This window comes from Haemaphysalis longicornis, unplaced genomic scaffold, assembly GCF_048455015.1.
Source record: "Haemaphysalis longicornis isolate Haplotype H1 unplaced genomic scaffold, Haemaphysalis longicornis Haplotype H1 scaffold_4, whole genome shotgun sequence".
In the NCBI taxonomy this organism is placed as follows: domain Eukaryota; kingdom Metazoa; phylum Arthropoda; class Arachnida; order Ixodida; family Ixodidae; genus Haemaphysalis; species Haemaphysalis longicornis.
The window spans coordinates 183699827-183712677 of NW_027526361.1; the positions used below are offsets into that span (position 1 = coordinate 183699827).

A 12851-nucleotide genomic window follows, 5' to 3' on the forward strand; every position below is an offset into this window, starting at 1 on the left:
TGCATAGGTTAAGAAAATTGGCCCCAATTCACGCTGTGAAGGTGGTTAGACTGCAAAGCTGGAAATGACACCCATAACAATCACTCATGCAGCACCACTTGAATCCACCCACGTGGCTCTACAAAGAGTGATCCCAGCCCTTGTCTGGGATTTGCGGGGGCGGCGTCCCGAAAGCAGCAGCATCAGCAGAAAGAAAATGGAGCCGAGCGTCTTTCAAAGGGTGAGGAGGAGGGCGGCACGCTTGGCAATCAATGGCGTCGTCTCTCACTGCCTCCCCCTCACTCATTCCACGTGTCACCCCCAAAAAGTGCCCTCCCCCTCAGATGCTGAATCCACACCACAGTCTGTCTCCCCAGTCTCCACGTATGATGGGCTCTCGTTCCGCTTCTCTTCAGGCCCAGGTTTAATCCCTGGCAGTGTCACTAGTTTGTGTAGCCAGTAGCAGCATGGGAGTTTTCTGCCGACGTGGACACGGAAATTTTCTTGGCTGGTTAGAAGTATACTGCTTCGCAGGTAAAAATGTGGCATGTCTATACGATTACTCGGGTGGCCAGAGGTGCTTATTTAATATAAAGGCTCCACAATGCATTAAACCGATAATGTTACCATTCTCTCGTGATCAACGAATTCCATCTGACCGCAATTCTTGAGAGTACACAGCTAAACTAAGGACCGCGTGATAATGAGTGTTAAAATTAGCCCTTTCATATTGTACAAAAGTGCAATCAAGGTGAATACTGGAAATTTTGCAGCAGAATGCAAGGGTCGAACAATTTAGCCCATCTTGCCAATCTGCAGGTAGCGTTCTGCTGTTATTAATGGCTTAACAAGTGGTAAGGTGCTGCGATTGGTATAGTAGACTGATTGGCCAGACATGATTGGTATTGGCGTAGATAAGCGACTGATTGGTATGGACTGCCAGTGTGTTGCTTTCCGATCAGACTTTCGATGTGACGTAGCTGGACTTGCACACACAAGGGAAGTTTGCGAAATTTGCAAATTCTACTATTGCAGTGTAGTGCCTTGTATTGCCCTGTGCCAAACGGGTAGGTACATTTTAAAGAAAAAGGCTTCTGGTTCAGACTCGTATCAAATCCCAAATAAGAGGGGAAAGAGGCGACACAGTGTGTGTATTTCAAATTGAATTAGCGCCCGTTGAAGGAGGGCTGTTCTCGAAAGTCCCAACGCAATCTCCCTTTAAACTTTGTAGACCGCTTAGTGTAGTGCAAGACGACGACAGGCACGTTGAGGTAACAATGGACTGAGGGGCAATTTATTCGTACTTACATGCACTGTACATGTCAATTGTCATGAGTTTTTTTTTTCTTTTTCCTTTCTTACGCTGAATGAATATAAGCACAAAAACAACTAGACAAAAAATACACATTACAAACAAGGAGAAAAATGGATACACAAGATGACTTGCGGACACAATACCCTTCCTTCACGTTTAAGATCTGTACTGGAAAAAAAGTATCACAGGAAAAAAAAAAATTCAAAGAGCGAGAACAGTTTCGAAATGCTGATTCTGCACAGAAGCAATGAAAACGAAACAACAGACACGAAATAGAGAACAGATCTGCCGTGTCAACACGTATTCTTTCTAGCACTCAATATGTATGAACGCAAGCGTAGCAGAACAAGAAATGATGGAGCAAACAATATGTCACGAACAACGTCCAAGCGTAGATGCTTCGGTACGGTACATTGTAAAACACTTTTCTCATTGGCCCCTTTGGAGGGAGAGGGAATATTTTTTAAAACACATATTCAACCAGTACCGTGTCTATGTACACTTCTTGACTTGATTGTAACTTCAAGTTTGATGCCACGGGGAAACTCAATTGGCACTTGCAAAACCCACGAACGCTGTCTTTCCCGCCGGCTTCAGTTAACACGCATAGATTCCGGCGGTACACTCTCTTTTTTTCTTATTTAAACGAAATTTAACAAAGCCAGCGCACCTAGGCATTGTTTCAGCGCTAGAAGAAAGACGAAGCTTTCAAGCCCCGTAACAATGGCTGTTGGCACACAACAATTGCCGCAGTTCCAAATGCACACAAGCAGCTGCTTATCAAAGCTCTTGTCCAAACTAAAAAAAAAAACAGCGCTTATCCACGACTTCACACCGAATGCACTGCTCCGATGTAAACTTTGACCGAAATAGATGGTGGTTGTTATTTTACAGGTGAAAGATAATTTTTCTTTCTATTTTCCCGCACTCTCTTGCAAATGTGAAATTGAAGCTAAACCACAAAAAACGCCCCCAAATCCAGAATTAAAGAGCTGCGCGTTTTCTTAAACTTGTTGCCACCATTTCGGACTAACATCCTGTTATGTTCCGTTTTTAGCAACAACCTGTGATTAGACGATAGCATGAACACGTGGGCTTTGTTTCAAGAAACTGACCCATTAAAAAAAAATGAAAATGGAAAAACATCAGCAAGCAGTACACAATTGTCGACACAATAACACTCATGCAGCAACAATGACAACAACAGCGCAACTGGCAATAGAGGCCACACGTTGCGAAGCAACACAGAAGCAAAACTCTTCGCCTCACAACCACCTGCACGATTAAAAAAAAAAAATATTTAAGAAAGGCCTTCCCCGTACCACACTTCTGTGTTTATATCTTCATAGACCCTCGACTACTGTTTTCGAGACCTCCTCACGGCAACAACTGCTTAACGCGCGGTGACACGAGAAAAAAACCACACTTTTTCTATGTACAGGGCATTTCGCGATGTCTTAAAAACACCGCCTTGCCTCGTTAAAAATATCGGTCGGTGCATCTGTTGGTGCTACGGGCGTAATAGTTTGTCGCAGACAATGGTTCTTCGCCCTGTGAACAGCAGCATGACACGCACAGGCGACAAACGCATGCCACTACTCCGAGGCCTTCAGGCGTGTTCAAAGGACGTGCACGTGCCTCGAGGCGAAGCAACGCGCAAAAGGTTGCAACAGCAGGAGAGAGAGCTGGGGAAACGTACAAGGATTTGAAAGCCCAAACACACGGAGCACTCAAAACGGGCCACACATCGGCACGCATATGCTGGTGCTTGTTTTTTCTTCTTTCCTTTCCGACTAAAATTCCTTCCTTTCGAAGAAGATGCAGATAGATTAGGGGTCCTGGACATTGCTCTAATTCTGTTCCTCCGTGCTTTTAAATTCTGTGAATCTCGCTCGATTGGGTGAACGAGGGCCAGAAAGCCCCTGGCACTGCTTTCTTCAGCGCAGCTTTCCACTATAGGCACAGATTCAAGGGAACTGCACTACACAGGGCACTGGGCGCAACTTCCTGTGTTCTCCTCTTTTTCCCACGGCTTCCCATAACAGCACCCTTCCTTGGAACGGTCCAGCCAAATCTAGTGTACTATTAGATGAAAACGGTACTATTAGATGAAAACGAAAGAATTGCCACACATTTGCTCTTGTCTTACAACTGCCGTGATGTTGAGAGTCATCGAAAAACTTTGGCTGCGGCAGTCGCTAGTACAGAGATCAAGGTAACCGGCGGTCTTTACAAGCGAACCTGCTCTCCTTCTCTCTCTCTCCTTTGTTTTTTACTACGAGGATGGCTGCGATTCATTCGCATGCAGCACACTAGAGATTAAAGGCTTGTTTGCGGGTAGTTCGTACAGTCTGCTCGGAGAACGAAGCTTTCGACGACCTCGCTCACGTCAGTTCAGCGAACAAAAAAGGGCAACGAAGAGCTTAAGGTTGAAGCGGGTAGAGCGAGAGGAGTTCGTTTTTGTCAAACATACTAGAAGGAGCAAGACATTTGGCCGACGTTCGCCAGTCAGCAGTATATACCATCCTCAATAGTGCACCCTTCTCCAATTGCACGCAACTGTGTTGACGCATTACCCGAGAAATACTCCCACAATTCTCTACGGCACACATGTTTGTACTAAGTATAACCCTGCCCAGACATTTCAAAGGCATAAAAAAAGAAAGGACAACAAATCTAACACAACAAACGTAACGGCCCAAGCAGGTTAAGCTGTGAAACAGTGCTATTCACTTTCAACTAATGCAATGTGCATGTTTGTTCACCCTTTCCGGGACAGAAAAGGGTAGCGCAGGTACGTTTTTTTTTGTCTCATATTGCACACTATGTAATGCGTATACACATGGCCCTGGGTCAATGAAAAACTCTGCGAATTTTGCACCAATGTCGGAGTGTGGCGTCAGTTGCTTTGGCAGTGAACGCTAACAGGACAACACACCATCGTTCAAAGGTGCTGGCTTAGAAGGTGTCAAGGTGTGCAACACCATTTCTCTTTCTTTAAAGCTGTCTTGGTAACAGTCACAGGTAAGTTTCGTGCTGGCATGATGATCACATGATGGCAGACATAAGTTGCACACTGCACTGCAGTTGATATACTGTATATTCCGGTGTATGACTCGCACCATCGTATAGGTTGCGCTACTGCATACAACGTTTTCGTGGGGAATTCTGTAGCTAATCCATAGCTTTGTATGTTGCGCCGTCTATAAATACAGCACTTTTGTCAAAAACGGAAGTCGCATTTTTTAAGTTACGGTTTTACTGACCATAATTTTGAAGACAAAAACAGGTAATTTATGTTCCCCCCCACCTCTTTGTCAGCACCAGGTTTGCCACATTTTATCTGCATGAATACGCACACAAATTTGCCAGAGCACAAATGTATGGTAGACAGATCAGTGAATGCTGCACAGCACATATATCCAATATCCGCAAATGTACGCCAAAACAAACAGAACCGCTTCCTCCTATGTACCATTGCAGTTGCAAGCTGGGTGTCTTTGTTCAAATGTGCGAAACTGCTGTTCCTCCCCGCCACAAATATTTGATTAAATTACAGGCAGTGCAACCTACCTATGGAATTTTGGAGTGACACGCTGTTAGGTGGTAGTACAATACTATACACGGGAAAATGTGGTACCTGTTCTTGACAGCTCCTCATAGGCTCCGTCCCAAGCCCGGCAGGGATGTCACTTCCCCATGCCATCTATGAAATCCAAGCCCAATGGAACTGCCCAGTTTGCGACAAACGCAAACACAAGAAGAATTATCTACCGCGCCCAGATCGCGTCAACTGCAGCCAACTATTACTGGTGCCAATATCCTCACCGGCACTAAAAACATGCCTCTCGCAATGCTCTTCGGTATTTTCTTCACCTCTTTCCCGCTGATTTTCACGCATGTGCGGTACAGTTTTTCATGTACACGTGTATCGTGTATGTAAACACTTCTTCACCGAAATTAAGTTCAGTGGTAGTCCGTACAGCTGCCCCCTCTTGCCACCACCTTTAGCGGAGTTTTTCATTGTTCTAGTGTTTTTTTTCATGTTTTCATTGTTTTAAATTCTGCCCAAGTTTGTGCTCTGAACCAGACTGAGAGCCACCCACGTTGGCTCTATCAAACGTACGATCACGCGTAAACACTGCAAACTAAGTTCAAATTCGGGGCAGCACCTGGACAATAGGTGTGCCATAACATAGGACAACAAATAAATTTAGACAACCTGGAGATCTTTAACGTGCGCCGAAATATCGACGTGCGCGTGTTCTCACTTTTTCCCGCCTTCACTCCACCAGAAAAATGGCTGCCACGGCTGGGATCAGAGGGGCACCGTGTTAAAGACAGTGCAAACTTATTTAGAATGCTAAAATCTCAATTTGATGATTGCGAAGTTAGTGCTAGGTTTGTACATAAAGTTATCTAATACGTACGGGTTTGTTCGTTTCTGGGTTGCACACTTTTTCAAATTCCGGTGGAAAGATTGGCTGCTGTTTTGAAACATGCACAATCGAGCAAAGCCTGGTTTCACCCAAAAATGACGGACGTTAAATGTGCTTAGCGGGTAACAATCATCAACCGTAAATTGCACCTTAATTAGGACCTGTAGCAGCTCTGATTTCTATTTTAATAGCAATACCATGCACACATACAAGCAAGCGTTCGTGCACTCTGCTTCCATTATTCGGTCGACAAGGTGTACAAAATTTGCTGTCAGGTTTTAAAATTTTATATAAAAAAAGGAAAAGTTGCTCAGATACAGCTGCAAATGTCCCGGAAGAACGAGCCAATGTTACAGGCAGTTTGACTGCACTTAATAACATTAACGTAACTACAGTAGCAGTGAATGTGAGGAACCTTTTTAACAGCTTCATTTGGAGCACTCCCCACTGCCAACGGTACGTATCTTTGAAAAAAAGAAAGAAAAAGGCGATAAATAAATAAAGACCAGAAACTACCACCCCGGTAGCCAGCAACGTGCTCTGGTTACTTTTGAATAGCCTTCAAACTGAAGGACGTCAGAAATATTCTTATTCAGGCCACCGTCACGCAAGGCACGTGGAAAGCCATGCTACACTGGATGCAGCGCAATAACGAAAAACTGTAACAAATTTACCTAAAAATATGCGTGCACAGGTAAAAAACAAACAACAAAACAACTGGAAAGGGAACTGAATGTGATCCGGCATTCCTAAAAACAGCATACCCATCATGCCTCACCTATCTCATGCACAGCGGCTGACGCTCCATACCCTCTCGACATGCTAAAACCGTTTGTAAAGGACCTTCAGAGCGACAGAGCACCAACAAACGGAAACAGCAATTTTTAAAAGTACCTCCATTTAAAAATGCCACACGTGAGGAGGAGTGCGTGAACTGCCTTTTCTATACGACGCAATAGCCTTGAATGCTCAACAGGTACGACCACTTACCTAAAATTAATTTATGTTCAATCCATTTCTAAACACCCAGTATTTCATGTGTTTCCCCCAAAAAAACGGCTGCACTTAGCGATAGCCTGGTATGGAATAAAAAACAAAATGGCCTCCAGACAAACTAAAAAGAACAAAGGAACAAAAGAACAATGCAACTGCAAAAAAAGCGAAGCCGGGAGTGGGGGCGGGGAAGGCAATGAAATGTTAGCGAAAGAAAGCGGAAACAGGGCGCCCTCGACGTGAACAAACCAACAAGGCAAGCGAGCCAGTGCATTAACACGATAACGGAAGTATGAATTACATATGTACAAGGAAAGGTGGATGACAATGGCAGGCATGCAAGGGAACATAATGGTAGGTGTACGCGGAAGAAAAACATCCCCACGAAATAGAGTGGACCCACCCTGCGTGCCTGAAGGTGTGTCCCACACACGGCACCAACGGTGGGTACACTTCCCACCGACCCACCACTGAGAGGACAAATAACCGCAGGCTAAAATTTTTACAACGCCGCCACTTCGAAGTGCCAGCACATACCCACTGAATTGAACTCACAACGAGTTTTAAAAAATAAACGGGAGAATTTAAAAACTGCACAACTTGCTTTCCCACGAAACCAGCAGTAGCGCCAAGGCAAAGCATGTTCTTTCAGCTCTGCATGGTATGACAACGAGCTACGTACGAAAATACTTTGCAGACAGCAGCATTCATAATTGCTCCTTCGTACAGCATTAACGAAATCACTGTGGGGTGCTCACCCCCCGTCCTGCTTACTGTGTGTTAAAACGCACGGGTACGCTTGCACTTCAGCAACTACTACAAGTGCTTGCCTAACAAACCTCGCCGTGCAGTCCAAGTAGAACGTCAAATGCTCTCAACTGCCGTCATTTTGGAAACAACAATGATAAGGTAACACAGGCCAGCTGATAAAAAGAAAAAAAAAAGCACGCCTCAACACATCATGAAAAACAAGTGGGAGGAAAAGAGAGATAAAGAGCGACAAAACGAGGCATGACGCAGTGCCGCACAACGGGCTCAATCAGATCCTTCGCATCGCTGAGACGTGGACTTTTGACAAAGGAAACAAAAATGCAAGCTCGCCTTTCTCACACAAGAGTCCGCAGGGAACAACACTCGGCCGAAGTAAACACACACAAAAAAAACGACACGTGCCGAACTCACTTGAGCGGTGGGGCCACCACAGTGGCCCGCAAATGCTGCCTCGATGCCAGGAATCGTCACTGCCATCCTAGCCGGCTTCATGGAAGGCTGGCCTGCCCAAAAACTCCCTTTTGGCAGCCCACGGTGCAATGAAGAAGTAGTACGGGCGAAACAACAACAGTACTGGTTTAAAAGCAATAATAAGCGAGGCCTCCAGCCTCACCGCACTACACCAAGGTGCAGCTGAACTCGCAAAACTCTTAAAAAAAAAGAAAAAAGAAGAAGCAGCAGCAGCTGACCGGGGTGAAGCAGAACAGTGGCCGCACGGCGAGAAACTCGCACAAAGAAGGAAAGAAGCGGCTGACCAACAAACTGCCAAGTCCACAACGGCTACGAACACGGAACCCCGTTAGCAGAGACCACGCATGCAGTCTGTCACCATCGTCACCGTCACCGTCACTCATGTGCCCGTCCTGGGCGTCTGTGGCTGCTGCTCCACCGCGGTGGGTGGTGGCCCCTTGCTGGGCGGCTGCTGGTCGGACTTGGCGGCGCTGTCGGCGTTGTCGTGGGCGCTGGGCGTGGTGGCGATGTTGGCCTGGTTGTTCTGCGCCATCAGCTTCTGGCGCACCTCGCGGATCTTCAGCTGCAGCGTGTTCTTGTTGGTGAAGACGTCGCGGTAGCGCTGCTGGAAGGCCGCTGTTGCGTGCGCTGCACAGACAAAGGAACGGCAGTTGTCGTCTCGCTGGCCAAGGGACACGCTCAAGAGTTACTCGCATCCCATTTTTTGGTGCGAAGCACCTTAGGACCTCGCAATGTCCATCCACTGGCGTCCGTGCACACATCAGTATAAACTGAATACGTATATATATGTATGTCAAACCACCTAAAAGGCTGCAAAACGCGAAAAAAAAAAAAAAAAACAACTATCAATGCTAACTTGTGGAAAAAAGGTAAGAGAAAGAGAGAGAGAGAGAGAGCATAGCTCCTGGAGAGCCGTGCTGCGCATGCGAGAGGAGCATTGGATTGGATTGAAATGGATTTGACGGGATTGCATTGAAATGGATTGGACTGCATTGGAATGGTATATACTGTACACACGCGTTGTCACTCATTTACATGCGCGAGTGGGCAACGTCACGGGTGATTTACAGTAAGAACGATCCCCAGTGCTTCGCTCACTCATCATGATTCACTTCGTGGAGATGCGCGAATTTTTCAGGGTAGACATTTGAAGCAAAAGCACGCCCAGTAGGACTGATGGCGTCTTGTACAAACACTAATGCATTTCCCCATACACCGGCTGGTCCGTTGATCTCTAAACACACAAGACGTGGAACCAGGTTTCCACTGTGTCAACACGGTTACTTAAAAATCCCGAAAAAACAACGCTTCTAGATAACACACTACACAAATCAACCATGAACAAGGAGTACAACAGTGCACCTTTATCTCATAAACCACATACCGGTATACAATGAGATCGTTCACAGACGCGTTTACTTGGCGCGCGAAAAATTGCCACATGGGTTTGCTCTTCGCTTCTGATTTCGGCCTCGGAAGGTTTGACAATCGATTAGATGCACTTTCTGCAAAGGTTTTGATGCACTTTTGATGTTGGAAAGCTTCCGCGCCTCTCTCAACTTTCTTTAGGAAGGCATGGTAAAATTTTTGCAGGCTACAAGCTGCCGGAATATAACTTGACTCCCAGTATTTTACGCACACAAGCTACGCCTGGGGAACAAGAAGACCACACTGGAGGTCTCCGAGTTAATTTTGACCACCTGGGTATCTTTAACGTGCCGCAAGATCTCAACGCACAGGCATTCTTCATTTTCGACCTCTATATGAAAAGTGGCCACCACGGCCCGGGAATCGAATTCACGTCCTTGGGATCAGCAAACTGCCAGAACTTCACCTGTTGGAGCACCAAGACGCTTGCCACGTCCACTCATACTGCCATGGCCGATGCATAATAAACGGGTTTGTTTTCATCAAAATTTTGGCATATTAACTCTCACTGCACACCGAGTGTTAAACCGAACAATTTTCTATTGCAGTCAGATGCCCTTAAGGGGGATGCGGCTTTCAACATAGGAAAAATCACCAAAACATGTTTTTTTTTTAAAGCCGCATGTTCGGTTCTATGTTTTGCATTCTATGCGTTTGTGAGGTTTTTCCACGAAAAACCATTTTCTGCTGTTTGTGAGTTCATGAATGATGGAAGAAAAAAAGCTGAATGGAACCAGAAATAGGACGGCTTGGCTGATCTAACGATACCAGAATGGCCACGCCCGGTGGCAGTGTTGTGGAGATGCAGTGCTCCGAAAATCGTACGGCAATTTTCGGAGCACTGCATCTCTGCAACGCTGCCAACGGGCGTGGCCATTCTGGTATCGTTAGATCAGCCAAGCCGTCCTATTTCTGGTTCCATTCAGCTTTTTTTCTTCGATCATTCATGAACTCGCAAACAGCAGAAAAAGAAAAAGATGTAGAAATGAAGCCCGTAACAGATGCTGAAGCACGATAGGCCGTCCGGTTGGGGCATACTGAAAGCCTTCCTGATTGGTTGCTGCAGCGGCAAAACAAGATGGCGGGCGCCAAAACTGTGTAATGCGCGTTTCTGGGTTTATTTTCGTTGCTTCGGCCGGCCGAGCTTCTGTTCAGTCATTTTACCCGCTGTGGTATTCAACCTGAACGTTATTGCGACGGGAATAAGTGAAATCATGAGCCGGACCGCACGAAGTTGGGTAGCTTGAAAGGCGGAGGCCACTGAACGCTTTACGGTACGCACGACTACCGTGACCCATCTCCAGAGTGTCAAACGCAGCGTGTGCGCTTGTAATTATGCTCACTAGGTGAACTTTTAGACTGATTTGCGGTGTTTACACACTTAGCTACGCTGTGTTTGACAGCGGTTTCGCTAGCCTTGGGACAGGAACGATTGACGCGCCAAAAGCTGCAACGCACACTGCATCACCACGACGCACGGGGCATCACCTAATTGTGCTAGCAGTTGCGATTGTACGCGAGTCGTTGTAATTAATGCCTGCATCATTAGATCTGATGTTAATACCGACACTGTGATGTAGAGTATGGTACTTGAAATTACGATACGTTGTCGTAAATGTGCGGCGCAAAAATAGGGCTGTGTGCCAAGCGCGCGAGTTGGGTGTTGGTCGTGGCTCTTTTAGCGATCGTGGAAATTGATCCAAATTAGTAAGAAGAAACTGTTCTTGGCATTAAAAATGCACCCTACCCACAGCATTTTCCAGATATTGTTTTTTTTTTAAATAATGTTAACGCATACACATATAGCCCTGTGCATATAGGCTGTGCTGGGAGAAATATTGGCTGGCTTTAATGTCGAGAATATTGAAAGAAAAAATGAGCATGCACGGAAGTTAGAGCTATGCTGAATATTATACCAAGCTTTCAAGTAGCTTATTTTTATCCTTATCATGCTTTGGATATAAACCACTGCTATGTACAAGTGCCGAGTTGCTTCTGAAGGCAAGGCTATACAGTCAAACTCCGTGATAGTGAAATCTTGCGAGTACGAAATATTTTCGGATCCCTGGCGAACGTCCATGGAAGCCCATGTATTTCATATCTCGTGGCAACGATTGATTGATTGAAGGGTTTAATGCGCTGACGCAACGCAGGCGATGAGGTGCGCCGTAGTGGAGGGCTCCGGATTAATTTTGACCACCTAGGGATCTTTAACGTGCACCAAAATCTCGAACACACAGGCGTTTTTGCTTTTCGCCTCCATCAGAAAAGCGGCCGTGGTTCTAACGATTCTAATGCGCATCTTTTTTTCGCAAAAATAGGCCGAAAAATTGCATGCGTGTTAGAATCGGATACGAAACCGAAACTGCCGAAACAGCTGAAATTTTGTTCGACCCATTGCCATCGCCATCTCAAGATGGCGCCAAAGCTTCTAGCAACAATTTCTCGGATCTAGGCGCCTAAGCTTTTCTATCGGCGTTCCCACAAATTGTCGAATTATTCCACTTGCGTGCTTCATAACAGCAATGGCAGCAGCGGCAACGAAGGTGCGCCGCTGCCGCAGCTTACGAGCGCCTCCCACGCGTTCACAACGAGCGGTTGGCTGAAGCGTATGCCTCTGGAGAAGCTCGCAGGGTGGGCGTGCGAGGCGTGGGCCACGATCCCATTGAACATGGTTGAACATGGTTGAGGAGTGAGATGAGTGAGATTGCTTCGAGAAATAAATCGCCCGTTTCTCTCACATTCGTTTTTGTTGCTCACAAAGTTCTGCGCGCGTTACAATCGGAGGTGCAAGTTTTTTCGGTTTTCTGCCTGGAAAATCAGGTACGCGTTAGAATCGGGTAATTACGGTACTCGGCGGAGAGGCCGCAGATGCGCTTGCGCTTCCAAGGTTGCCAACATGCACAGCGCAGCTTTGACCAGTAAGAGGTCGCGCCTGCCACCATGTGATTGATTTGATTGATTGTGGGGTTTAACGCACCAACGCAACGCAGGCGATGAGGCGCGCCGTAGTGGAGGGCTCCGGATTAATTTTGACCACCTGGGGATCTTTATCGTGCGCCGAAATCTCGTACACACGGGCGTTTTTGCTTTTCGCCTCCATCAGAAAAGCGGCCGCCGCGGCCGGGAATCGAACCCGCGACCTCGTGCTCAGCAGCAGAACGCCTTAGCCACTGAGCCACCGCGGCGGGTCTGCCACCATGTGACCCGCGCAGCCAATTGCTGTCCTTCGTTTTCTTTTTTTACGTGCCCATCGCGCCTTCATTTTCGCTCATCAAAATATGAGACCAGGACCATTGAGAAGAAGGCGTACTCCTCTTTCCAATGCTACCAACATGGCGGCTCACAGTCAACAACTCGGCACGTTCCCGCGGTGTAAACAAGACCATTTTGAAAGTGTTTTTTTTTTTTAATTTTCTATGAAGGTCTGAAGAATATGCGGGGAAAAAAAAGGG

General features: G+C 46.5%; 1 protein-coding gene across 8 annotated transcripts in view; it reads right to left on the minus strand.

Annotated features, from left to right (window-relative positions):
• Positions 1-1245: 1245 nt before the first annotated feature.
• The window catches only part of LOC144179555 (protein capicua homolog), a 102575-nt gene continuing 90969 nt past the window's right edge, over positions 1246-12851 (minus strand). For all 8 annotated transcript variants that reach the window (XM_077707949.1, XM_077707952.1, XM_077707950.1 and 5 more), the window contains one exon: positions 1246-8595. In XM_077707949.1, the coding sequence (XP_077564075.1) occupies positions 8348-8595 (248 nt within the window). In that variant the 3' untranslated portion in view covers positions 1246-8347. The remainder of the gene's footprint in view (positions 8596-12851) is intronic.